Source organism: Parastagonospora nodorum, assembly GCF_000146915.1.
Source record: "Parastagonospora nodorum SN15 chromosome Unknown scaffold_5, whole genome shotgun sequence".
In the NCBI taxonomy this organism is placed as follows: Eukaryota; Fungi; Ascomycota; class Dothideomycetes; order Pleosporales; family Phaeosphaeriaceae; genus Parastagonospora; species Parastagonospora nodorum.
The window spans coordinates 365755-391710 of NW_001884553.1; the positions used below are offsets into that span (position 1 = coordinate 365755).

The 25956-nt window shown below is 52.7% G+C and overlaps 14 protein-coding genes across 14 annotated transcripts; 7 read left to right on the forward strand and 7 right to left on the reverse strand.

Annotated features, from left to right (window-relative positions):
* Positions 1-3: 3 nt before the first annotated feature.
* Positions 4-1322, forward strand: SNOG_03513 (hypothetical protein; the record flags this gene model as incomplete). The annotated part of the gene is made up of 2 exons (XM_001794020.1): positions 4-882; positions 933-1322. The coding sequence occupies 2 exons, from the start codon at positions 4-6 to the stop codon at positions 1320-1322; spliced, it is 1269 nt and encodes a 422-aa protein (XP_001794072.1).
* A 753-nt stretch (positions 1323-2075) lies between these two features.
* On the forward strand, positions 2076-2702 carry SNOG_03514 (hypothetical protein; the record flags this gene model as incomplete). The annotated part of the gene is made up of 1 exon (XM_001794021.1): positions 2076-2702. The coding sequence occupies one exon, from the start codon at positions 2076-2078 to the stop codon at positions 2700-2702; it is 627 nt and encodes a 208-aa protein (XP_001794073.1).
* Positions 2703-3375: 673 nt separating this feature from the next.
* On the reverse strand, positions 3376-5384 carry SNOG_03515 (hypothetical protein; the record flags this gene model as incomplete). Its single annotated transcript, XM_001794022.1, has 4 exons — positions 3376-3639; positions 3783-4840; positions 4871-5187; positions 5245-5384. 4 exons carry the CDS (start codon positions 5382-5384, stop codon positions 3376-3378), a joined length of 1779 nt encoding a protein of 592 aa, XP_001794074.1.
* A 464-nt stretch (positions 5385-5848) lies between these two features.
* Positions 5849-6223, reverse strand: SNOG_03516 (hypothetical protein; the record flags this gene model as incomplete). The annotated part of the gene is made up of 2 exons (XM_001794023.1): positions 5849-6056; positions 6090-6223. The coding sequence occupies 2 exons, from the start codon at positions 6221-6223 to the stop codon at positions 5849-5851; spliced, it is 342 nt and encodes a 113-aa protein (XP_001794075.1).
* Positions 6224-6965: 742 nt separating this feature from the next.
* SNOG_03517 (hypothetical protein) lies at positions 6966-8339 on the forward strand (the record flags this gene model as incomplete). The annotated part of the gene is made up of 2 exons (XM_001794024.1): positions 6966-7182; positions 7231-8339. 2 exons carry the CDS (start codon positions 6966-6968, stop codon positions 8337-8339), a joined length of 1326 nt encoding a protein of 441 aa, XP_001794076.1.
* A 128-nt stretch (positions 8340-8467) lies between these two features.
* On the reverse strand, positions 8468-9627 carry SNOG_03519 (hypothetical protein; the record flags this gene model as incomplete). The annotated part of the gene is made up of 3 exons (XM_001794025.1): positions 8468-8868; positions 8921-9283; positions 9351-9627. 3 exons carry the CDS (start codon positions 9625-9627, stop codon positions 8552-8554), a joined length of 957 nt encoding a protein of 318 aa, XP_001794077.1. The 3' UTR covers positions 8468-8551.
* Positions 9628-9996: 369 nt separating this feature from the next.
* SNOG_03520 (hypothetical protein) lies at positions 9997-10950 on the forward strand (the record flags this gene model as incomplete). The annotated part of the gene is made up of 1 exon (XM_001794026.1): positions 9997-10950. One exon carries the CDS (start codon positions 9997-9999, stop codon positions 10948-10950), a length of 954 nt encoding a protein of 317 aa, XP_001794078.1.
* Positions 10951-12149: 1199 nt separating this feature from the next.
* SNOG_03521 (hypothetical protein) lies at positions 12150-13134 on the reverse strand (the record flags this gene model as incomplete). Its single annotated transcript, XM_001794027.1, has 2 exons — positions 12590-13134; positions 12150-12358 (listed from the first exon to the last, which is right to left on the reverse strand). Exons 1-2 carry the CDS (start codon positions 13029-13031, stop codon positions 12150-12152), a joined length of 651 nt encoding a protein of 216 aa, XP_001794079.1. The 5' UTR covers positions 13032-13134.
* A 1256-nt stretch (positions 13135-14390) lies between these two features.
* On the forward strand, positions 14391-15019 carry SNOG_03522 (hypothetical protein; the record flags this gene model as incomplete). The annotated part of the gene is made up of 2 exons (XM_001794028.1): positions 14391-14600; positions 14921-15019. 2 exons carry the CDS (start codon positions 14391-14393, stop codon positions 15017-15019), a joined length of 309 nt encoding a protein of 102 aa, XP_001794080.1.
* A 62-nt stretch (positions 15020-15081) lies between these two features.
* SNOG_03523 (hypothetical protein) lies at positions 15082-16528 on the reverse strand (the record flags this gene model as incomplete). Its single annotated transcript, XM_001794029.1, has 2 exons — positions 15082-16065; positions 16115-16528. The coding sequence occupies 2 exons, from the start codon at positions 16526-16528 to the stop codon at positions 15082-15084; spliced, it is 1398 nt and encodes a 465-aa protein (XP_001794081.1).
* A 1574-nt stretch (positions 16529-18102) lies between these two features.
* Positions 18103-18754, reverse strand: SNOG_03524 (hypothetical protein; the record flags this gene model as incomplete). The annotated part of the gene is made up of 3 exons (XM_001794030.1): positions 18103-18226; positions 18280-18532; positions 18589-18754. The coding sequence occupies 3 exons, from the start codon at positions 18752-18754 to the stop codon at positions 18103-18105; spliced, it is 543 nt and encodes a 180-aa protein (XP_001794082.1).
* A 1697-nt stretch (positions 18755-20451) lies between these two features.
* On the reverse strand, positions 20452-21111 carry SNOG_03525 (hypothetical protein; the record flags this gene model as incomplete). Its single annotated transcript, XM_001794031.1, has 2 exons — positions 20452-20688; positions 20938-21111. 2 exons carry the CDS (start codon positions 21109-21111, stop codon positions 20452-20454), a joined length of 411 nt encoding a protein of 136 aa, XP_001794083.1.
* Positions 21112-22180: 1069 nt separating this feature from the next.
* On the forward strand, positions 22181-24107 carry SNOG_03526 (hypothetical protein; the record flags this gene model as incomplete). The annotated part of the gene is made up of 3 exons (XM_001794032.1): positions 22181-22273; positions 22323-23368; positions 23615-24107. 3 exons carry the CDS (start codon positions 22181-22183, stop codon positions 24105-24107), a joined length of 1632 nt encoding a protein of 543 aa, XP_001794084.1.
* A 1168-nt stretch (positions 24108-25275) lies between these two features.
* On the forward strand, positions 25276-25680 carry SNOG_03527 (hypothetical protein; the record flags this gene model as incomplete). Its single annotated transcript, XM_001794033.1, has 1 exon — positions 25276-25680. One exon carries the CDS (start codon positions 25276-25278, stop codon positions 25678-25680), a length of 405 nt encoding a protein of 134 aa, XP_001794085.1.
* Between the last annotated feature and the right edge of the window lie 276 nt (positions 25681-25956).

Below are 25956 nucleotides of genomic sequence, written 5' to 3' on the forward strand. Positions count from 1 at the left end.
AAGATGGCGGATGACCGTTTTGAACCTTCCAACGCGGGACAAGCACCACCACCACTCCTTCGTCCCGTTCCGCGGCGAACCTTCGACACTACACACAACGACTCGGCCGACTCGCCAACCCACGCTTTTTCGCAGGCGGCGCCCCCGAGTCCAATCGAGACTCGACGGTCGTCAGACTTCCTGTCGCAGCTCAATGCGCGCCTACTGCGGACGTACAACTCCCGTAGCGACGATGATGGAGATGAGGGGGAAAGGGAGCAAGGGCTTCCTTCGCGCAACAAGAGCTTCTTGAACATGACGAGCACGCTATCCGGCATATACGATGAAGTGGACTCGAATGCGGCGAGCATGGTAGAAACGCCATACGGAACTGGCGCAGAATCTCCGTCGCACACAGGCTTGGGCTTCCAAGTAAGGGAGAGCGGCGTTGGTAGCCTGGACGCTGGCATGAGCATGAAGACACGGGCACGGAAGGGAACACAGGCGCGCATGACCGAGGGCAAGAGGAAGGCTCAGTCTCCGAAGCGGCCTAGGAATGGAGCAGTAAAGCTCGCAGTCTTTGGGGGCAAACTGGCAGCGCTCTTCTTATTTGGCGTCATCTACGGGCTCATCGTCTCGCACTTGCACGACACCCGGCAGCTCACGGCGGTACATATCGAGGGCATAAATCACGAGAACTGGATATACCTTATCAGCTGGGGGTTCTTCGGCGTCGCGCTCGGCAGCTTGTTGCCATATGTCGATGTCGCATGGGGCGGGCACGACATCGAGGAACACACTGAGGAGGAAGAGTCGGACAAGGACGGGCAATCGCCCATGAGCGAGCAGATCAACGACGTGGTCCGTAGTGTGGCTGCCTTTGTTGGAATCGCATTCGCCATTGTAAGTTTATGAACGATGTAGAAATTACAGCTATACTAACACATCTCCAGCGTCGACTTCCCTGGCAGTCCACCCTACAGCTGACCCTGACCCTTGCTCTGGTCAACCCCGCGCTCTGGTACATACTCGACCGCTCGAAACCAGGTCTCTCGTGCTCGCTCATCGTCACCTCGATCCTCACGTCTTGCATATTCCTATCCAATCCCGAGGTCCTACCCTCACCATCATTGCCAGTGATGAACAATGCGACACAATTACCCACAAGCAAAGCCACCACTGGTCAGATGAAGAACGACTTCTTTGCCGGCGTGGTCAGCTACGACAACTTGGCTGTCGTAACGTGGGTGGGGAGCGTACTGTTTTGTAGCTGCGTGTGTTTTGGTAGCATTGGACGCCGGTTGGCAGTGCTGGAAGAGTCGGGGTCGAAGCGGTCGGGGTAGGACACGAAAAAGTGATACCCATGGAGATTTAGTTGGATACACGCTGAAATAGAGCCTCAAAATAGTATTCCATGTTCGACCGTCGCATGTAATCCTATTTGCTTGGAAGTGCCGTGCGTAGAGGTGTCTCGAGTCTATGTGCAATGCTGATGTCAGAGAGAGAGCAGGACATGCACGTCCAAAGCGGCCAGAGTAAGACGCAAAGATCAGCTGGTATCTTGAATGTCGCCATCTCACCAATGACGACTCTGGGAACATTAAGTGTTTTTAATGTCCCTCCAGGTTAACAAGGATTTCTCTGCTCTCTTTTCGGGCTCCAAAAGCGTAGTAAGACAGCTACAAAAGCCCGTGTAACAGAGATAGAATAGAGAATAAAGCAGTAAGTGCCTCCAGGAACTTCTGACAATTTGCCAAGATACACGAGAACATAGACTGATGTGAGGCTGATATATCTGACCTTTTGATCATCGACTGCCTTATCGGTTACTACTGAGACCTTAGTTTAACCATCGGCGACACCTCAAAGACCATTGAGTATGCCCTACCGATCCAATACTAATCGAAACAACCGTAGCATTCTCAGAAACTATCCACTCACCTTGATCAATTCCACACATCGAGTCTCAACCACAAAACAACGTCAATCACTCAAAGCAACCGTTCGGCTACCTACACTGCTCGCCCAATCAACTGCAGCCCTTGTACGACCATCCAGGAAGAGCACATTCATATCTCGAGTTTATTCTAGTCACGATGTCTGGTATCCTCAAGCGCAAGGCTGAAGCCAACGATACCAATCACGAGTCCAAATCCGCCAAGGCTGAGGCTCTGACAACGACTCCGCGCCGTACTGAACGGCTTCGCCGACAAGTTCTCCGTTTCATGAATCTTCCACAAGAGCTTAGGGACATGGTATTCGACGAGCTTTGGCTCATGTCAAAAGTCATTGTTTTTGGGCTTCCGCACCCAGACAATTCGGAATATGGCTACCAAGTCCAGCTCCACTGCAAAGGAAGTTTGAATGGGGAAACCGGAGTACGAGGCCTGCCATTATGGCTCCTCGTCAACAAGGCTGTCTACGCTCAGGCTCTGAAGCAACTACGCCGCCATGCAACGTTCGCCTGTTACGCCGACGTTCGCACATACGGCTGTATCAAAGTCTCACCTATACTCGGCACAATCCTCTTCACAGAAGCGGAGTTTCACTGTCGATACCGAGGCGGTCGTGTATTGGTAATGAGAGAGCGAGAAAAACCGATTATCCCAGCGTTCATGTCCCGATTCGGGTCGACGCTGGCGACGCTGAACATAACCACGAGATTTCCTATCACATGCGTACATGGGTCACGATTTCGTCTTCTTGTGGCCGCGCCTGGGTGACAAGATCTTCGAAAGTCTCCAGAGGTTTAACTTTCGCCTTGTCACCATGGATGTTCCACTGTCATATGTTCCGCTTGCTCTGGTCTCAGTCTTTCGAGATGAATATGAGAGGCGAGTCCTTGTGCGTGTGAAGGGTGTTCTGGGGATTAAAATATGCAGATTTTGGAACATGGGAGTTTAGGGGAGGGCGACTTTGTTAGGGTATTCGACTTCAGGTTCATCAAAGCCTGATGGACATCGGCTTAGCAAGAGGCAGTCTATATTGCAGTCAAGTGGATGCTATACACTTCGGGATGTACAGACCTGCGTCTGAAAATAAGTGATGTTTGAAATTGAACGGCTAATTTACCCACAAGACCACTGGTGCGGAATTTCCTACACATACGTAAAGACGGGATGACACTGCGCATGCAAAACTTGGAATTATTCTCGCAGTCGCTTTGGCACGCACTTCTGACAGTATGTCAACCGTGCTTGCACTGTTGCTGTTGACAATATCATATGCAGGCCTGGTGAGCTTCACCACTTTGTGGATTATGTTTTTTTTTGAGAATTTGAGTGAAAATTTGTAACCAGGGTGAAGTGATTATGAATCCCTTATCCCTTCAACGAAGACCGTGGAGGAGTACATTGTCCCATTGCTACCCCCAAAGAAACGGACCCCATGAGCACATTAACATATGCTGATCTCATAGTCGACCTCGTTGGGATCCTGACCGACATAGGCTTCTCCAAACATCAAGCCGTCCACATAGATGTCGCCAATGAGTTTGAACATATCTCCGCATGGGCGCATGACGTGAAGTTGGTCTGCCCCTTGAAGTGCCATAATAACATCGCCGTCCTCGATGCCTTGCATGGCATTGTATAGGCGACCGGCGCGAGTACGTCCAAGCACACGGCCCTTTTCGAGCCTGAGTACCTGGACATTCGCCGCCTAGCCTGTTTGTATTCGTTACTGGATTCAAACAATTTATCCCATGTGCCTCTGAGTTGCGAACAGTAACGTTCCACAATAGATATAGCATGCTGGAGACGATCGAGGCCCCTATTTTTCGACCTCAAACGTTGCAAACAAACCAAGAAGTGGAAGGCTGTTGTTTCACCTGGACTCATTTGATCAACTATGGGTAGGGACCATGGGAGTCGTGCAAATACAATATAGAACAAGTGTATCAAGTCTTCAGAGCTTGGATCGTCCGGAAGAAGATCGCACAGACTGGAAGAAAAGACTAATGTTCCGCCTTTATCCGCAGAATTGGTGACCTCCAAGCGCTGATCGGGTTCTCCGATCTTGGTCACTTCTTGTGTCAATAAACTGGCTTGACTAGATGAAGCGAGTCGATGTTGGGAGACGCACACAACGTCCACAATCCGACCTTTCACGACCAGCACTGAGTCCTCTGACACAAATCGCGCTGGTCGAACCATCGAACTTATCGGATGTGGCTCATACTCATCAAACGAGGTAGTCGACGGAATTTCCCTGAGATCACTCGGTCCGCCAAACATAAAACACCAGGAAGGAAGCGTCAAGCCTGTTCGTCTCCATTTCGATGCAATACCCAAGACCTGCAAATTGGACGCAAGATTGAACGTGCGGACGGAGACTTCCTTCGTCAGCTCTTCGAACGTACGGCTGTAGTCAGGGGCGAGTGCGAGGTCATGAGTATCGCTGGAAATAGCCAAAATGGCATATACTCGATCAAGAGGGTTTCCACAAAGTAATCCCGCATAGTGACGAATATTAAAGACCAGGGTCTGTCCGTAGGGCGGTTGGTCCATGAATCTGGCACGCCTCTCCCACCACATACTATATAGGCACTCTTCAGTATCAATTCGAGAGAATTCATCTTCGCTCATGATACGCTTTATAATACGAAGATACACTCGAGGGATGAATCCAATAGCAAATAGGATAGGAATGGTAGCAATGGCGTCCCATTCTATCAACTGATGCCCGCGGAGGATTATGATTTCGGGGTTTAGAATTTGTTCCTGCACGATCCATAAACGCTGGGTCCACTCGCCATAGGCTACACGAACTAGCCAGATCCAGCCGAGCTCGAAGAGTTGCCTTTCAGTCGGGGTCTCTTTATTCGAATCAACACAGACATCTAGCGGAATCGACTTTAGGCCTATGCGTCCATCCAGTAAGCCACTCTTACACGCTGGAACACTACCAGCTGTGAAGATGTGGTTCCAAGCGTTGTCCAGTATATTTTTGTATATCCTTTCGAGCAGCTGGAGTCCTTTGCGCTCTTGGTCTGGCGATTCTTCCGGTCCAAGATAGGTGACGACGCGTTGTGCTTGCGAGTATACCTGGCTCATCATGGAAACCTGTAGACCTTTTTCATGGTCATCCTGCTGGTTGATGCTGATCTGATCGATCCAGAAGGTACGGTTCTTCATGTCTTTTGTGTTTCGCAGGTCGCACAAGGCGTTGTGAAGATTCTTTGTCAACGGAATCGAGCTGATCGCCGAACTGTGCTGGTCCAGTACAAAAGCTCGATAAGACTGATCAGGCTCTCCCCAGACGTACGAGAGCGCTTGATAACATCTGCTCGACACAGCGACATGAACAATATGAATCTCGATGCGTAATTTGTTCGGCCTGAGTTCCAGCACGCGGATATGTTCCTTATCTTCCAACGGCTGGTAGTTGTAACGGGGAGGAGACATGCGTTTTGTCTTGCCTGTCTCGTGTCGAACGAAAGACCTGAGCTTATTCTGGCTTGTGCATTAACGTGCGCTCAGGTAAAAAGTGGAGGATACCGAGGTAGCCTTGGGGGTCTAGCTCTTATGCTGTCAGCGTATGCTCGCCAAGACTCAGCCTGCATGCCCTGGCAATAAATCCAAGGTCAGCTAACACTCAGCCTGAAGAGGCTTACGGTATTTCGAAGCAGCGCGGATATAGTTCCTGAGAACTAAATACTACCTTGCAGTAAATGTAGTTCACTATGCAGTGTTGTAGGATACCTCGGAAGACTCCAGGCTGTCGCAAAATCAGAGGGCGTTGTACACCGATCTCGCAAAGAAGCAGTCCACCTTCCTCATCCGTCTTCCTCATAATACACAGCCCCATCTCATCTCAATCCATTCCTCAGGCCATCGTCCGTCCCAAATCTTCTCCACCTTTCAAACAATTACATAATCGTATACCCCCCGTCGCCACCACTGCCCTTCTTGACCCACCCATTCTCCCCCTCCTTCCCCATCGCCCTCTCCTTCAACCAATCCTCATCATGTCCGACCATTCTCGCTGCTTCTTCATGCGTGACGTGTTTCTTCTTAGCTTTGCGGTCCTGATTGTCTTGCTTTAGGCGCTGCCAGCGGGATTGCTTCTTCGATTCACTAAATGCGGATAGAGTGGTGTGGGGCATGGACTTTGATGATGGCTGTGTGTGTTGGACACAAGACGTATTGCTGGTGAGCTGCTGTGTCTGCAATTGAGAAGATGTTGATTGTGTTGTTGTATACGGGGGTGGCACGTCGTCATGGAGGGCGGTTTGCGTAGACATGTTGAAGTCGGGGCATGGATGCGGTAGATCGCTAGGATCGCGGACGTTATAAAGATCCTATGATCTTCAATGGCGCGCCTGAGGTTGTCGTGGTCGGAATGACAGAGGCCAAGGCATAATCGGAAAGTCGGATTGGTAGTTTGCTTGGCTGAGGAAGTGAGTTCATGACGATGTAGCACGACTGGATTGAGAAGAAAAGAAAGAGATGGATGCTTGATGGATACTGAATAGACATGGATGTATGGCACTCGAACCTCAACCTCAGATCCTGATTTGAGCGTCGTGAAAGAAGCAGACGGGACCCACAGCCGCAAGTTCAACGCTAGGCTAACCATTATCCTTAATTTCTCATAGAGACACCTCAATTTGGGTATACTTCGTGTATGTTCCCACCACCCTCAATGCATTTGTGAGGCACTCTATCGCGACAAATTTGAGCGGCCCTGGATACTGTAGAAAGCCGCGGAATTCATGTCATGAGACTGAGAATCACAATGATGTTGAAGAAAGTCAAACTACGTTGCATCATCCGTTATGGTGTTTCGTGGTTAAATGGTGTTTGGTGAAGGTGTGTGGCTGGCGGGGCAGCCTATCGATAGCGACTTCCGTTTTGGAAATTTGGTAAATCTTGGCATCCCACCACAGGACAAGCGCACTCTGTGACAAACACGCACAACAACGCCCGCGACCCAGCGCACCCGCCCCCTCGAACCTACAGGCATACTCCCACGCGCCAATCACTATGCCGGGCCCCAAGAACACGATCCTCATCGAGGGCAGCTTTGAGGAGCTTACCGACGAGTTCGCACAATACATCGACACCCTCAAAAAATCCCAGGGCGAGGAGGCGTCCAACCTGCAGGGCGAAACCGCAGAGCTGCTGAAGGAGAACAAGAAGGATGACGTGCTCAAGAAGCTGGTCGTCGGAGCACAGGCGCTCAACCAGGCGCCGGAGAAGGGTATGGGCGCAATGCTGCACTGAAGGAGAGACATGGAGGGGCTAACAGTGTGCGCGATAGAGTTCATTGCAGCGTACAACCTGCTGATCCACCTCGTAAACCAGTCGCCGAGCGTCAACATGTACCTGCCCAAGATCTGCCAGAACCTCAGTGCCCCGATCTCGTCATCGCCCCAGAACGGCGGTGGCCTTGCTCTTTCGATTCTCAGCACAATCTTCAACACCACGTCGGCTGGCAGTGAAGTGCGGTACCACGTGCTTCTTGCTATCCTACGTGTCATTCGCGCGACTTCCAACTTCGAGACTCTGCGACCACAATTAAAGCAGCTGGACAAGTGGTTAGAGGCCTGGGAGACAGAGGAGGAAGACTCCCGCAAACTCTACCTTGCAGTAAGCGATGTTGCGTCGGACGCTGGCGAGAGCGAGCAGGCATACACATACCTTCTCCGCGCACTGCGGACATACCCCTCAGAGGAGGCTTCATCGCCAGAAGCCCGCGAGCTCTCCCTCCGCGCCCTCAAGTCCGCCCTCACCCACCCCACCCACTTCGACTTCCAGGACTTGACCGACCTCGACTCGATCCAGGCCCTCCGCAACTCTGACCCTATTTTCTTCCAGCTCCTCGAGATCTTCAACTCGGATTTGCTTGACGACTACAACGACTTCAAGGACGAGCACGATGGCTGGGTCGAGGAGTCTGGTCTCGACGGTGCGGCGCTGAACCGCAAGATGCGTCTCCTCACACTCGCCTCCATGGCTGCATCAGCAGGCCAGACCCGATCCCTGCCGTACGACAAGATTGCAAAGGCCCTGCAAATTTCCTCCGAGGAGGTCGAGATGTGGGTCATCGACGTGATCCGCGCCGGACTCGTTGAGGGCAAGCTTAGCCAGCTCAACCAGACCTTCCTTATCCACCGCTCAACATACCGTGTCTTTGGTGACAACCAGTGGAGAGAGGTCTCTTCAAGGCTCGACATGTGGCGGAACAGCTTGACTGGTGTGTTGCAGGTCATCCAGGCGGAGAAGCAGAGGTTCTTGCAGGAAAAAGAGGAGGAGGCGAACAAGGCGGATAACAAGTATGATTCGGCGAGGGGTTTCCAGAGGGGCGGGCAGAGGAAGCAGCCAAGGGCACTGGACGATGACATGGGTTTGGAATAGACGAGGCTCGCGATAGAAGGATGCATGCCTGACGACACCTGCACGACACGGGTAGGAAAGGGCGGTTGCATTCAAGGCTTTTCTGGGATAACGAGCAGCAGTCTTCATGCTGCAAGTAGAGAAAATTCGATATGTACTGTGCAATTATTCTACGGAAGCCGTCTATCGTGATGTCTCAAGGTCTATGCATTCTACGTCTGCACGAACTTGAGCTAGATGGGCTTAACACCCCTCTCGGCAAAGAACTTTTGAACATCGGCGTACACCTCGTTCGGGTCCCGCTCGGCGTTGACCTTGACTACCCGGCCCTGCTTCTCAAACTCGTCGACCACGGGCATGCTCGTCTCGACGAAGACGCGGAAGCGCTTCTTGATCGACTCGAGGTTGTCGTCAGCACGGCCAGAAGTCTCACCACGGTGTAGCAGGCGCTTCTCCATGACGGCCTCGGAGCACTCGAAGAAGAGGGTGAACTTGGAGGGCACGACGGTGCGCTCGAAGGCGTGGGCTTGGTCGAGTTTGCGAGGGAAGCCTGGGTTCAACAGATTAGCCCGATCCTTCATAAACCTATTGATAAGACATACCATCAATCAAGAACAGCCCCTTCTTGTTCTCGCCTGCCATGCTTGCCTTCATAGCATTCTCCAGCAACTGGACGGTAACCTCCATGGGCACAATCGTGCCCTCCTTGATGTACGCCTTGATCATCTCGCCGAACTCGCTACCAGGACGGTCCTGCTCCTCGCGCAGCAAGTCTCCAGCAGAGAGGTGCTTGAAGCCATAATCCGACACGAGTTTCTGGCACTGCGTCCCCTTGCCCGCACCAGGGCCGCCGAGGACGAAGATCACAGTGACCTCATCCGCCGACCAAAGAGGGCTGGTGCGCGTCGTAGCGCCGAGGTTGTCGATAGCAGGCATCTTGAGATGTTCGTCGAAGATGTATACGTCTTAATGGGGATGCGATGGCTTAATGTTGCGGCCGCTCGGTGCAGGATTGGTGCTCGAATACCCAACTACAGGACCCTGGAGGCTTGTATGCGGCTTCTTCCTTGCGCTGGTCGACAATCTTCTTGAAGAGAAAGCTGCCGAGGGCGAAAATACCGACAATGGGCCAGACCTTGAGAGGCGACTTGGAGGGTGGGGCAGAGATGTGCGATGGGGGTTCGTTGGGGCCCGTGGGTTCGCCGGGTTGACGCAGGCGGGAGGCGTGGGGATGCGAGGTGGTGAAGCTGCGAGACAGCAATTGGGGGGTGCGGAAGGTGGCTCTGAGGATGGTGGTGGTGGGAGACATGGTAGTTGGGTGGAAGCGGTATGACGGGGTTGGCTGGGGGTGTTTGTGCAGCTCTCTTTTCGTTAGCGTGCGTGCATTAGCGTCATCGAGCATGCATGGATAACGCGCTCACCTTCACCTCTTGAATGGAGAGAGTGAGGTCGTTGCTGCCTATATTGAAGCTTCCATTTGATCAATCTTGCCATCACTGCTAACGTCACAGCGACTGACAAAACACTACTGCAACAGCACTTCGGCTTGACGTTTGATATCTACGAAAGCATTACCTCGAATGATATATTACCCACACTACAAGCCAGAACTGGCAAATATTGAGTAGTCATTCTCACACTGACACGTCTCGGGATATCCCAAGATCCAACAACAGCAATGGGTCCATCAACCTCCCTCTTCTCCCGCACCCGACCCAGCAGATCCACCCCCAAGAAAATCCGCGGCTTCCTCTCTCTCCCCGGCGAAGTCCGCAACCAAATCTACGCTTACTACTTCGAATCCCAATTCCGCTGCGAAATCGCCTCCAAAGGCGCCAACTTCCACCCACCCAAGCCCAAAACTGTCAAGCTCTGGGCCGGCTCGTACTCCACTAAGTCCCCAACCCTCCAGCACACCTCTTCAACCAAAGAAGACACTCCACTAACCATCCGTGTATCACGCCCGCTGGGTAAGTACACCATTGTGGGTGGCGTCCAGACAAACTGGCTCGCCTCGCTGTTTGCAGTCAATTTGGTGTGTAAGCAACTCCACACCGAGACTTTGCCCTTCCTCTACCAAAAAACCGTCTTCGTATTCGACGCGCCAAAGCGCATCCTGTCGTTCCTCAGTGTCGTTTCAAACTCGAAGCTGGCATACATCAGCAAGCTACAACTGTACTACACAACCTATGGCTCGCCCCGCAAGGCTGCAGATGGCGTGTGGCAGTCCAAGCACAGACAGAGCTGGCTGCGCGCGTGCACTGCGGCGTCGAAGAAACTCGTCAGCCTTCAGAGTCTCAGGATCTGGATATGCGTGCTTGATTCTCCGTTGCGGTTTAATCTAAGAGAAGCGTGGGTGCTGCCGTTATTACAGTTTCGGCGACTTACGCGCGACACCGAGACTCTCAAGGCCGTCGATATAGACTTTCGCACTGGCTTGTCGGGCTTCAGTTTCACGAATCCGTCGCTCAGATATGCGAGTGAGGACTTGCACCGCTTGTTTGGTCAGGCGATCAGGCTTGCTATACTGGGTGCGAAGGAGGAAGTGGCTATGAAGGGATTTAATGAGGCGTGGGAGGGCGAGCATGAGATGTGGCAGTATCATCTGGGATATGGGAAGACGGGGTGGTGAGGCAATATCGGGAGAGGCAGTAGCGACGGTTATCATGCATGGCTGGGAGTTTATGGTGTTTGTTTTACGGATATTGACGAGCTGTACATAGTCTTCCCGATATCATTCTACCAAGCACGTGGGTGCGAATACAAATTTAGGAAGTCATTCGTGCTACCCTAACGAGCGAGACCCCATCATCTTTCTACGAGCTGCATGCTCCGAGTTGCTCAGTCGCTGAATTCAGGCTTCACCGCATTTTCCCGACTCGAACACCTTGCATTCCTCCCTTCACGCTGTGCAGCGTAGATCCTTCCCAACGACACCCAAGACCGGAGGTGATCTACGCTCCTGAAACGTGTTTGTGCAAGGCGAAGTTGCAAATATAGATAAGCAAATCACATCAAGATCGATTCTAGATTTGTAAAGAAAGACACATTGTTATAATATGAACAGCGAAACTGTTTAATATACCGTGTCAGAAGTGCTATTTCAAACATTTGCTTCGTAAGTCGTGCAGCCGCCCGCCAATTGTCCGATAAAAAACGAATCGTACAAGTTGCAATCTGAGTGTCCACTTCCATGTGTGACACTGTCCTGAACGCCGTCCGCTTATTGCACTGACGAAGCCTCATCATAGTGCGTGACAATTTGTTACCATACCCAAGCGCCGAGAAAAAGTTTGTCCGTAACGAACCATATTTGTTGTGACAGATAAAGTTCAGATGTCATACTGCGGCCAAGTGGCGCCGAAGAAAACGCCGTAATACTTCTTTGCAACATGCCAGTTGCGTAAAGTGTACCGTGTGTAGCCCGAAAGATTGTCCCAATAGCGCTTGTGACGTGATGGGTGTCGCACTGTCCCGTCCGAATACCGCAAGAAAGTGGCCATTTTGGTCCACATATGTCAGGTAATTGAGATTTATAAAATAGCTTAGACAGGAGGGATGTCGTTCCTTGTCCAATTGTAGCGATGATAAGTTCGGCTGGTGTCGAAAAGCGGTGGGCGACATTTGTGCCAGGATGGCTGATAACACCGTGCTGCAGAAAATTGACGGCACTTCGTAATGATAGTCAAACATGAATGTAACGGATCTGCGGGACCTTTATCCTGTATATGGTCCTGTTGCGGGGCGTTAGAAACCGGAACTGGACGTAAAGCATAAGAGCTGAGAAGAGGACGTACCGGAGATCGTAGGTGGATACAAGTCCTCCCTCATCTAATCCATGTAGAAGTCGCCCTTGAGGATTCGCTCCTGCATGGCGTCGGGGACCTTTGGTTGCTTCGGCATCTCGCGGGCCGGCGGCTCCATGATAGCGACGCTCTTAGCCCGTTGGTGGCCATGGGGCCCCAAGGACGGAGGAGGGCCGGACATGGAGCCTCGCTCAGCTCGAGAACGGAGGTTCTCCGCGAAGTTGTAGCCTTCGCCTGTAAGTGGTGATGTCAGCAAGCTGTTTACAAGGTCATTCTCAGAATGCTCGGTAACATGCTCTGCTATGGAGGGTGGTCTGATATGGGAGATAGACTTGGATCTAAAAGAACCAGGGGACAAGGGGCCCAGAATAAATGAGGATGGGGAAGGCAGGGAACGCGATAATGAAGACAGACCTCGACCTCGACCAGTCGGGGGAGAGGAGGCTTTATGGACGGAGGGTCTACCATTTGGGTTCCCAACGCTCCCATTGCTCTGCCTAACGTCCCGCAGGGCGCGTGCACCGAAGCTTAACCGTCGAGCAAAGGGGGTCGCTGGGTTGCTGCTAGCAGCTGAATTGGAGGGGGCATAGTCGTCCTCGAAAGGACTCTCGTCGACGGAGCCCGAGTTGGCACTGGAGATGCTCTCCGTACGTGTGCGAGGGGTCTGGAGGAAAGGCGAAGTCTGGCCAGGCGAGGCCCCGAGGCCAATGGTGGTGAGGGAGAGCCGCCGTCGTTGGGCGTTGGCGGCAGCTGTGGTGATGGGGCCTGAAGCCCCCGTGCCCTGTTGGCCAACATAGCTGCCGGAGCGGCCGAAGAGGTCATGGAAGGTCTGAGAGGTGACAGAGGCACGTCGTCGGTCGGTTGCAGCTGGCGAGGGTAGCGGGGGTGAGTTGTTGTCGTTCGACATGGTGTGCGATGGAATGGTGGAGGTTTGGTGTGAAACGAGGTCGAATTGGAGCGTTCAAAAAGAGGGCGAATGTAGCAAGTTCAGGTCGCGTGAGTACTTGTTGGCAAGTCGAGTGATGTGTCTGGAATGAGAGCAAGGAGGGCGTTGCGGGTTGATATGTAGATGTGCGCACAGACAGGGTCCCACGCTACCGGGCTGGAGTGCTCAGCGTGTACGTCAGCGGGGCAATGGCGTGATAAGCGAGCCTGATGCACAGGGGAACTGCGACACTGAGAAGGAAGTGTTACGACGACTGGCAGGACAATTTGAGGGTCTGCACTGCAGAAGAGAGGGGGATGGTGGCAGGGCTGCAATATGGGCAGCGCGGTGGTGAATCAAAAGGATGGCTCGGCCGCACCCCAGCGGCATGGATCAACTTCTTGTTTGGAGCGCTAGCGACGATGTAGGTTTAGCCACGCTTCCCCGCAATGCACTCCTTCAAGGAACAAAGCGTCTCATGTGGATAGGGCGACATGGCTAGCATCCCGCGCATCCAACCACATTCTGTGCAACTCGAGTCTACTTGCTTCCCCCCGCCGTCGCGCCAGCATCAGCAGGCATCGGCCCACCATCCTGCCATCTACAACCCACAACGATCATCATCGTGTCCGTCCAAGCGCGGATAAGCCTGAGACGAGCGTCTTGGTCACATGTCCACCACTAGAATCGTCTCGTTTCTTCGGCCCACTTGCACTTATCGTTATGCTTTGGTGCACAAACCCCAGAGCCGTTGTGCAGCCCTTGGTTTTCGTATCACAACTTCAGCCGGGTTGGCAGGCAGGCATGCAGCCACTATCTATCGACTAAGCAGCCTCCAGAATGGCTCCCCTCGGGCACTGCGGAAGCAGCTCGCTGAATCAATGCGCGTGAGATGTCGCTTACGACTCAAAGAAGCGGGGGCTTTCAAGTGGAGAACGAACAAGCTCACACCTCCTTTGAAAATCAATGTTTGGCAGAATCATTTGAAAGCAATGATTAGGAATACAGAACTCCTAGGCTACATGGAGCTTTGGAGACGGTCAGCAGTACGAGAGAAGTGTGCTGGCACCAGTGGCTCTTACACATTTCCTGCCCATCTGCGAAGGCATCTACATTGTGGGTTGGTGGCTGTTTGATCCGGCCCGTTACACAACCTAATGACCGCGTTTTTGTACGAGTCGTACTGAGTTCTTCCCCTATTGGCTCAGTAAGAGCTGCGCTGTGAACGTGAATGGAGTTGATCCTATCAGACCTGGACCCCGGCATTCGTGCCAGACGCTCGGTTAGGGAGCTGCACTATCATCGAATAGATGATGTAAGTCTGAAGCAACGCTGTTTAGCATGTGTAAGGGCGATAGCTCACGCTTCGATCTGCTGAGCGCGAAGCTCCGTGCTTGTGATGCGACTATTGTTGCCTGTTCGAAACAGCAGGCGGGTCGTTCCGCTGCTCTGGATCTATGCGCTGAAGACTTGGCGTGTGCCTACTGTATGGTTGCGGAGACATCAGCTGAGGCTTGCAGTCGTCTACGAGGTCCCCTACTCTCATCACATGTAAGTATCTGTCCCAAGTCCCAGTACAATCACGCATGAAGCTGTGCTGACACAAGATGGCAAGAATGTAATCTGCTTGCAAATTCCGAGATCAAATTTGTTGAGAAGCTAAGTGAACGAATGTAAGAAGTGATGAAGCCGTGACTTGAGAAAGAGAAGATAGGGAATTCCGTCACTTGCTACAAGCATTAGGACGTGAAGCCGCGCGATAAAGGAACGTGTCGCAGGTGGTAGCAGATGAGAGACACACCAAGAAAGGAAAGACATGACATCGCTCAAGCATAACAAGGGATATCAAAGACGATGAAGAAGAACAAAAGTTGCGCAAGGAGCACAGAGGAAGTGAAACGCTCAAAGAGATGGACGATAGGAATAAGGAGTGGAACAAATGCAGAAGACCGCCAACGCCATACAAGTAAAGACAAGCAAATGAAAGATAACGGATAGCTCCACTGTGATCGGCAAATGCCAGGACGCCGTGCTACTCCTGCATGGTGCGCTTTGGTTCGCCTTCACGGACCTCAGAAGACGCTCTCTTGCGGGTATCGTGCACAAATCGTCGGAAAGTATTCTCGTAGGACGAAGGAGTTTGCGCATCAGCTAGCTTCTGCTCAATGCGTTGCAGCACTTCCCAGTGGCTTTGGAGAACATCCTCTTGAGGCAACGATCGTAAAGAGTCAAGAACGAACATGGGGCTGCCATCCTTATGAGAGCCGATAAGCGCAACGAAAAGGTTGTTGTCGACAGGGTCTGATGGAGCTTCTAGACCCAGAGGGTTCTGTTCGTACGAGTTGACGTTGCGCTTTACCACTTCGTCCAAGATAGTGATCAGGGCAGCAGCGGCTCGGACTGCTATATTGCGGGTGTCGGAATCATCCGCGTCTTGTTCACAACAGAACTTGTCAATCGCATTAACCAGGTATTTGAGCTGCCCAGCACAGTTTGGAATGTCGAGCCGCAGCGCATCCGGGGAGGCATCGACCGAGCCATGCGTAATGTATTCGTCCAAGGCATGGAAGGTACGGGCTATGCGGCTATTTATTTTCTGGAAGAAGACACGCCGCTGGAAGTCTGGGTCGATGACATGGCGGACTTGTAGGAACAGACCAGGGTCGCGGATAGCATACTCGGAAAATAGCGCCGCGAACTCTTGGTACCTCCTGGACCGCTCGGATATCAAGGGCGATTCTGGTGTCTTGAACTCCCCAGGCAAGGCTTCCTGAGGCTCAAATACGGAGAGCATGTTTGTGATCTCGTCTCTCATGTCGTCTTCATCCTCAGGCAAGTCCTCCTTCTGCAACACCCATTTCAGGTCACCTGCTACGCCCTCCAGGCCTTTGTTGTTGAGGATATCCACAGGTGTCGTACTCTGCACGGTCGATCCGTCCGGTGAGAACTGAACAGGCTTTTCGTCAAGATACTCTGGAGCAGTTGAGAGGATCTGGTCGACCAACCAGTAGATATGCTTTGACGTGATCAGCAAACGCCACGACGACAACAATATTTGCTCATACTTTACAAGCAAGACCTTTCTCGTTCGCTCCACAGGTACATGTCGGCCTTCGAAGCTCTCCCCCAATCGAAACGGTAATGTCGTCGTCAATGTAGAACTGTTTCTTTCCGTTGGTCTCTTGACCGGTTGAAAGTGCGCAGTACTTCATCTTGATCTCGTTCTCCTCCAACCCGTTCTTGACTCGCTGCCGCAAGTCGCTATCAAAGTTCGAGACATTGTACTGCAGATTGTTTGTCGATATGACAAGTGCGGGTACCGAAGAATTTTGTGCAGGCGATTCGATAGATGGTAGCGGCTTATCATGACTTGTGTCCGATGACGATCCGGATCCTGGTCGGGCTGCTTTTGCGGCCCCAGCACGAGTCGTCACCATTTCCTCTCTGAGAGAGAGCTTTGAGAACTGCTCTGCTGACATGAAGGCCGTCTAGATGAATGGTTTTGGTGGTGGTAGTTCAGGTAGGATACTATATATCAGCCAACATTGCAAGCATACGCCACGGTCTTAGTTGATGCCTCAAGGAATTGATGAAGGTCCGCCATATTCGAACGGCGCTTAACGAGTAGGCCTTCCGTGCCGTGCTAACGTTGGGGCGTGAACCCGGTTGTGGCTGTCCGGAGAGTAACCGAAGGATCGTGGTGTGGTCCTCGCCGCTGCTGTTCTGCCTGGCTAACCGTAGGCAGCATAGGGCCGGTATTGAGAAACCAATAATTGCAAGGCTCCAATACCCTCACCCTAACCTCTTGCATCATGCCCAGACCTATGCTGTCAGCGAGCACAACTATCCAGATGGCATTGCCATGATGTTGAGGTTGTCCAGAAATTCCGATTTGTGCACCAATAGAAGCATTATAGCTCTCGGACACGCTTACCGCAAGCGAGACCATTTAACCGCAACTGGTTAAATTTGGGGCTGCGCTTGACCCAGCTCTTTCCTGATCAAGGAGGTTTTGGTGTTTTTGCCGCCGAGCATGGACGCCCAAGGCCGCTAAATGGCTCAGACGGGCTGTGATGCTGCAGTGCGCGCTTTCATGTCACCGCAGCCGCGGCGAGGCTCGTGATCGCTACTGCAGATAAAATGGTGGGCCGCGAGGCTCCGATGCTCTGGTACATGACCACAGGCGAGAGGCCATGTATCGGTATGCGTGAAAAATGGGTGAGAGCGGATCCCAGAAGCCGGTAGACGGTGAAATATTGTGAGTAGTGCATTTTAGCAGTATGCTCAGCCCTGCGCGGCGTTGGTGTCGAGCACAAGAACCCTGCAGCCGCCAGTCAATATTCGAGATGTCAAACACACGAGGCTGACTGCCTGAAGGATTATTAACCTCTTTGTGAAGCTTCTGACCGCATGAACGACCGTCATGCGTGGCAGCTTTTCGATGGCACAACTTGGAACACCTGGCAGCCATGATCGTGGCCTCGATCGGCCCCTACGTATACTGCGCCTCCACATCTGCTGGATTAGATTTTTATGAAATTTTCAGCTGCTATCCGCAGTGTCATCTTAGTGTACAAGGTAGCTTGCTGACCTGCAAGATCATGAGCAGACTGCCAACGATAGTCCGAATCACACAGCTGGACATGGACTATGGGATGTCAGGCTAAATCAAAATCGAAATTAAGGGTATTTGAATCCTTCGTGCCCACGAAATGCAAGTAAACAATCGCGACTCGGGCTCAGACTGCAAGGGCGGGCCTGATGAGGAAATTTCGCGACCCGTGGCAGACTCACATAGTCATGTAAGCCAACCAGATTGTCTCTGTAACCGCCGCATGAAAGAAAGCAAAGTTGATAAGGCACATCGCCCCAAGTTGTTGACTAACAAGCTCGATCGACGAGCAGATAAGTCGCATAAATGACCCGATCATACGGCCGTCCTGCGGCGTAGTGACCAAACACACAATCGCGGCATACGGCACAGCAGTCTAGTGTGGTACGGACATATGAGGTATTGACGGACCGCGCCTTGTATATACCAAAAGGAGAACCCTCATCCATGCGGCGTGCATGCTGTCATCGGCACTGCGATGTTGGGTGGCGGTACAGGAAAGTATCTGAAAACCCCCAACGGTGGAGGCCCTCTTGCAAATTGATCAGTGAGGCGAAGTCCAAGCCTAAGGTGCGTCAGTGAGAATTTGGCCGCACGGGAGGCGAACTCACATCTTACCTGCCACTTCCCCCCGTTGTGCGTGTTGCACTGCCATGCACCGAATTTTCTCGAGAGCTTTGTCCAGAGCTCTGCTCTTTGTTCTTCCCCTTTTCGACGACATGCCTCATGGATATGCCTCCCCATGGAAGGCCCGACAGTGTGTGACTGTTCTCAATGTCTTCAGGTTCAGGAGAGGCATATGCGCTGCTAGCTCTGCGTTGGTTTTCCGCTTCTCGATCCGACTCTTCTCTTTGCTCTTTGGCCTTGTCACCTGCAAATTGTTATTCCTGTCTCATACATGTAGAGCCCTTTTGGATGTAGACTTACGAAATCTTCTCTGTGCTAATTTGTTCTGAATTTTCCGCCTCTCATTTGGGTCTTTCACTTCGGACCACTCATCGGACTTGGTTCTCGACATGTCTTTGTCCATGACGTACTGGCTATCTTCAGGAGACATCGATTGCTGTGCGCTAGACTGGCCATCTTGAGACATAACGAATGGGCGACAGGTGTCGGAGAAGAGCGGCCGGATCTGGAGGGGAGAATAGGAGCGGCAACAGGATAGTATAGTCCTCCACAATGTGTAGGCTCAGACAAGTTATGATCTAGCGAGACTGACTCAGAGGAAACCTTCAAGAACGTAGTGGCTCGTGACAGGTCTACACCCAACCGTAATAGATGGTGATTTGACAAGGAGTCACCCTGGACAGTTTCAAGATTGATGCCTAGTGGATGCCTGCTGCAAAAACGAAACAACAGAAGAGAGCTTATAGCTGGACGTATACACACGTCCCTGGAGAAGGTAACAAGATTCTTAATGTTGAAACGGGATTGATGAATACGTCTTGTGGGACAGAGACCCCACAACCAAACCATCAGCCGCAGGAAGAACGAAAGGAATTCCCCGCATCGGCCATATACGACGTAGGGATAGGCACCCTTGATGGATATGTCAATGTACCGGACTCCTCCACAAATAGACTGGGTCACAAAGGTATGGGGATAGAAAGTAGCGTAGGAAGTGGAGAGGATAATTGCAATGAAGACGATGCAAAACAACCGAGACCGGAGACCACGACATACTGACCGAAGGCGGACAAAAAGATCTGATATGGCCTAAGGAAAGACGTTCGCTCTCTCCGTAGCTGAATACACTACCGCCCTGTGATAATCCGTAGGACGATAGGATTGACCGGCCAGGACTCTCTAGCATGGCCTACAGTGCCGTGGTTCGTCCAACGGCCCGAAGCGGATCAATGGTACTAATAGTAGGACCGAAACGATTGGTAGGCAGATACCTCGAGTAACGCCATTGTGTCTCCCGGTCAGAAAGCTGGGCGTCCTCACAGAGTATCTGCATCGCTTGCTACCACTAGGTCGGCACCAAGGGTCGGCGATGCCGTTCGCTGTCATCCCATATTTGGGCTGAGGCAGCAACTTTCCAACGTTGGCTCAAGTTGATCAGGGCAGTATATGACGATGTACGTGCCGGATGTGGTGGAATCGTGGCTGTGCTTCAGCCACCGGCGATTGATGGATCGCGGAACGGACATTCGACGTGTTGAATGATTTCCCAGTAAGCTGCGAACGAACTGACAAATGGAAAATCACCCCTGGGCTATACAAGATGAAAAGATCGTGTGGGATTGCATAGCCGTGCTGTAGGCGGTCGTCGAAGAAGCCTGGAACCCATGCACCACTCCCACAGCACGGTACGAAAATACCAATGACATGCAAGTGCGCGGACGATATAAGGCGACTCGGTGAGATGTCCCTGTACAAAGTCTTGGAATCATGGATCGAGTGTGGAAAGGGCGGGTGAAAGGAGCATGAAGTTGACTTCAGCGGTGTCTCGAGATAACCTTGTCCTTGCTAGGCATAGTGTAGCCTCCAGCCGCAATCGTGATTGGCCAAATAGCGTGGCGCAGCTCAAAACCCTCATATGCTGACCGCTGGACAATGCTAGTACAATTGACCATACTTGACATCATGACCGGACGGCACCGATATTAAGCATGGCTGATCTCATTCCCGTGTAGCTTTGTGGTACTCTCGGTGTCAAGATCATCGCTTTGACCGGGAAAGCAAGCTACCTGTGTATGCCTTGAGGCATCGTTATGTGTCGTGAGAGTGGGTATGTGGAGATGCCATGCCTCCGTACGGATGGGTTCTCAGCCGCTGTATGGACTTCTAGAAGCTGACGACGTCGGTGAAAGGAACGGTAGTGTCTTTGGCGCTAGCATGGCCGTCGATGTCTCCCCGCGTGTTCATGATGTTTGAGGTGCACAGCCTCTCTTGGCCGCCGGAGCGAGCGAGGTCGGAGATGTATCTCACGTTGGCAAGCCTGGATTTGTACATTGCAGTTGAGTGCACTTGGAGAGCCTGCGTGAAGCGATCGTGCATATCCAGCACAGAAACTGTTCCGTCCTGCAAAGGGTCGGCGTACGCCGCAACAAAGTCAAGAGCAGTCACAAGGTATGTTTGTCTGTGATTAAGTCCTACTCATCTAAAGGATGGCAATGAGTAGGGTGGAGTAGACACGGTCCTGCTAAAAACCTATTTCAATCTTCCACTAGAAGGAATGTTGCTCCGAGGCCATGGAGAGCTGATCGGGGAGCAGGCAATCGTGGGATAGCACTAATGACGACGCGGACGCTCCCTAGAACGACGAGATACTGATCGTTCTGCATCAAGGAGGGTAACTGCGCGTGTCTCAACAACGAGATGGTTGAAGATGGTGGAAGGGAAGTCGTGGCAGTGGGAGGAAAAACTCGGACTAAGTGCGCCCGGCCGCGGGCCCAAGCTCAGGGCTTGGCGAGCGGCGCAACAAAATTCTGCCCGCAGGAGCATCCCTTCTGCTCTTTACACACAATCATACAAATCGAGCGATTAATCAACGGCCACACGTAGACCCTACCATGTGGTTGTCATATTTGCGCTCTAGAAGAATAGACTGGCACTTTTAGGCTTTTTGCATCCACTTCAATGATGCTTGAAGCCACCTGCGTGACCACACATACCTGATAATTGTTGCGTCGTGTTTGACGAACCCATCGGTGCTTGATGCCTGAGGCCGCCTGATTGAAGCCCGTTGGTATAATGTCCGAACCGGAAGCCTACGTTGCGTACTCTCGAGGAAAAGCACCGAACACGCACACGTGTGGGCTTGAGGAAGGCGGATGGCGTAGAACATCAGGGTGTCCTCGGGGACGCATGCCTTGACGTAGCCTATGCTGCAATTGTGCTTATGATGTGTCTATCCACGCCTTGGGATCTTGAATGTTCTCCAGGATTCCCATAAAATGATGAGATCCGCATATCGTGCTTGGGCTGACGGGACGGGGCTGCGACGCTAAACCCTGGCTCTGGAGCTGCCATGTGGTGGACGGGTACGCATTACTCGTCATCGCGTCTAAACTAAGAACGAACTCTTCGGTCCCCTATTGCCCTACGTCTTTGCTTGGACATGGAGCTGCTCTACCTACAATAACCGGTCCTACAATTCAGGCACAACTACGCCTGCGCCGAACCCCACGTGTATACCTCTTATTAGGTTGCGCACGTTCAGCCGCCCGCTCCCTATTCCTATCACCCGTTTCGCGACCGGCGCGTTCGCTCGAGCAAGATGGCATCGGCCCTGAACAAGCGCCAGCAGGCGCGCAATGAGAGGACGCTGCAGGAGCTGATCAAGACGGTTCCGGGAAACAGCACGTGTGCCGATTGTGGTGCGAAGAACCCAGGTCAGTAGTATGCGCGTACTTGTAGCTGGACACATGCTTACAGTGCGACACAGGATGGGCCAGCTGGAGCGTAAGTGACCAATTCCGCGAGCCTTTTTGCACATGATGCTATACCGGGCGCACATTCTGGAGTACAGACAGGGGACTAACCGCCGTTGCAGCTGGGCATCTTTCTCTGCATGCGATGCGCCGCCCTCCACCGCAAGCTGGGGACGCACATCTCCAAGGTCAAATCGCTGAGCATGGACAAGTGGGACAATGCGCAAGTAGACGTAAGACGGTTCCGGCGAGCATCACAACCAGCTACTGACCTGTACCCAGAACATGAAGCGCATTGGCAACTCCGAGTCCAACAAGACGTACAACCCGCGCAACACGAAGCCGCAGATTCCCATCGACATCGACGAGGTGGACAGCGCCATGGAGAGATACATACGGCAGAAATACGAGCAAAGAGTGTATATGAACGACCCACGGCTGGGCACGCAGCAGAACACGGGCAGCACCAGCTCAGAGGACCGCCCACCACCATTACCGCCGAAGCCCACGGGTCGCTTTGGATTCGGACTGCGAAAGGCGGCGACGTCACCGCGCGATCTGACGCCGCCTCTGTCTCCCGGCCTGGGTAATTATGGACAGGATGCTTCTCCCCCGCACATCAACAAACCTTCTCGCGTCTTTGGATCGAACATACAAACATCGGGAGACGGGCTGGACTCAAAGCTGGCGACTTTACGAGACATGGGCTTTCCTGATGACAAACGCAATTCGACCGTGTTGAAGGGTCTCAATGGCAACTTGGACCGAACTGTGGAAGCCTTGATCAGGCTGGGCGAGCAGAACCCGGTGAGGTCAAGAGGAAGCACGCCAACTCCACCAGCAAAGGCGAACATGAACGGCCTGAGCTTCGACAGAATCAACTCGGCGCCGGCTGCAAGCGCATCTACCAACCCGTTCGATGCTCTGGACGCGGTCCCAGCACCCCAGCCATCGCAACCACAACCCTTGCAGCAGTCGTATGACGGTTCTTTTGCACAGGCAACCTCGCCGCCTAATTCCTACAACCCATTTTTGAACCAGGCACAGCAGGGACAATACCCGCAACAGCCAAACGCTCTCCATCAACCGCAGCCAACGCAGAACTATCAGCAGAATCCGTATGCGCAGCAGCAGCAGCAGCAGCAGCAGCAACAACGGCAGCAGAGTCTTGACCAATCTATGCAAAACATGCAGATATCTAATCAGCCTCAACAGCCGCTCTTCCCCAACCGCACAGGAGGTTACGGACCGACCTCGCCACCATTTGCTCAGACAAACCCGTTCCAGCAGTCGTTCACGCCCCCGCCAATGCCCCAGATACCCGAGCAGTACAGCTCCTTTTTCGCACCACAACCTCAGTACCAGTCCATGTCTTCTCCAACGAGTCCTGGAAATCCGTTTCTCAAATCATCTCGGAGCCAGATATTCACACCTACAAATTCGAACCCATTTGGCCAACAACCAGGTCAACAACAGATTCAACATCAAGTTCAACCACAGCAAATGTCGAATCCCTACATGATGGCACAGCAAACCCAGACGCCTACTACCCAAGCGTCTAACCCTTGGCAAAGTCAGCAGCAGGGCTCGTTCCAGCAGCAGCAAAACCCACAGCAACCCAGCTATCAACAGCAACAACAAATACCCCAACAGCAGCAGCAAAACTACCAGCAGTCTGGGTTTCAGCAGCAAAACTTCCCACAGCCCAACTATTCGGCGTTCCATCAAAATGGCAACCAACAGAACGGCAACCAGCAGAATGGCAACCCCTTCGACAAGAACTCTATTCTTTCGCTGTACAACTACCCCCAGCTCGCTCCTCAGCAGTCGGAGCAATCCCAGGTCCCCTCGGCTGCTCCGTCAGCTCCGACGCCGGCAGCTCCCCCAGCTGGCAACATGAATCCCTTCGCCAGCGGTCCAGCTGCCCAGCAAGGGCAACCGCTCTCTGCTGCCCAGACACCTGGAGCTCGACACGTCAGTAACGACAGCGTTGATTTCTCCGGTCTCATGGGTGGACGACACTCTCCAGATGCCTTCTCTGGCCTGAGTGCGAGCTTCAGGCGCTAAACGTTTTTCCTTGGGAGATTGCTGGGATCAGTGGGCGTTCGTTGGGTGGGATAACTGTATAAAGACTGGATAAGAGTCACAGTTATGTATGTTTGGTATCATGGGCGGAGCAACTGTAGTGTGCTGGCCTGCCACGTATCGTAATGGACCTAATTATTCTTCCCCAGTTGCCTCGTTCGAAACGCTGACTCTGCTTGTTCTGTGGGCGTGCGTCTCAACGGCCCACATTTCAATATTGTTCTGGACGGTTGGCCATTGCGCTTGCATGTTTACATGTATTGCTACGCAATGCTTTCGACTTTTGTGTAAGGATCTTTTTTGTGCTCTTGTGCTCACGGGCGCCGTGTGAATTCCACGGTGATTTTTGTTTTGTTTTTTTGTGTGAAGAGATACGTTTGTGCATGTGGATGTGTTCATTTGTCGCACTGACGAGCCAATCACGAAAATCACCGCATGGTTCACGCAAAGCATACGCACAGGATGCGCAAGCTCGTGCGGAATCGCAGGCGAAGGGAGACATCGGCGTAGCGTCTTGTCGCTGCAGGGACAGTGCATAAAATCGCCCCAACCACGAAAAAGCGGTCAATTAGTCTCAAGTCTCGCCGGCGACGATCACAGCATCTCATGCAAGCTCCACAAGTTCGTAGCTCCCTTATTCAACATACCCGTCCTTCTGAAAGCTCCATCTTCTTAATTTTGTTCACTTCGTTTTACCCCAACCGTGCGACCTTGTACGATTTACAAATCGTGCTGCGGTAGTCCTTGTACGGTAGCTTCGGATATATATCGATAAGGGGTGGCTGGGAGCTCAAAGCTACTACCTTACTTCACAAGCCTTGTTTTGTATACACACCCCCATTGAAGCCCAAGATCGACCCACCCACACCGGATCACATCCAGACTCTTGCACCCTCAGCTGCGCTGGCACTTTTGGGAGTCATCTCATCTTATCGACTTGTTGCGATTCGCATCACAGCCCTACCACAACCCGATCCATAGCGCTGGGCTGCCTTACACTACCCTTATTTACCTCCCTTTGCGCTGAATGCGCTGGGCTACACACTACACACACGTCCACCGCATCCCTCCATCAGCAGTGCGCACCCCATCCTCAACCACACCCTACACTACCGCCCTCACCCCCAAACCCACCCTCACCCACACCAACATGGGCTGGCTCCCGAACCCCTTCGGCTCGCCCCGCCGCGCATCCTCACGCCCGGGCTACGCCCGCTCCTACGCTGGCTCAACCTACTCCTCCTCGCACCGGGCCTCAACATCACGCTACAAGCGCTCCCCCCCGCGACGGCTACATATCCTACCTGTACGCCAAACTACGACCACTTCCTTGCGCGAAATCTGGCGCTATGCCCAGCGCCACCCGTACAAGGTGTTTTTCATGGTCATCATGCCGCTCGTGAGCGGCGGCGTGCTGCACAAGCTCGCCCGCCAGTTCGGCGTCAACTTAACCGGAGATGGGGAACCATGGCGCGGGGACCGCGAGGGGGCGGGTATAGTGGCAGCGGGCATGCGGGGAGGATATTATGGCAGCCGAGGGGATAACTCGGGATAGTAGAGGGAGGAGGACAAAGGAGGGATTCGGGTGGAATCGACATGCAGACGCTTGCGGGCGGAATTGGCACGGCGCAGAGTCTGGCGGGCGGAATAAGTTCGCTGGCGAGTTTGGCGGGCATGGCGAGTAAATTTATGTAAACGAGGAACAGAGGGAGAGGCGGGGGGAGTGGGAGTTTCGGTGTGTTTTGCATGAAAGGGCCATGCACGAACATGAGTAAGAGGAGGATCAGGTGGGCTGGCTGGTGGAGCTCGTGGACATACATACCCCCTCATT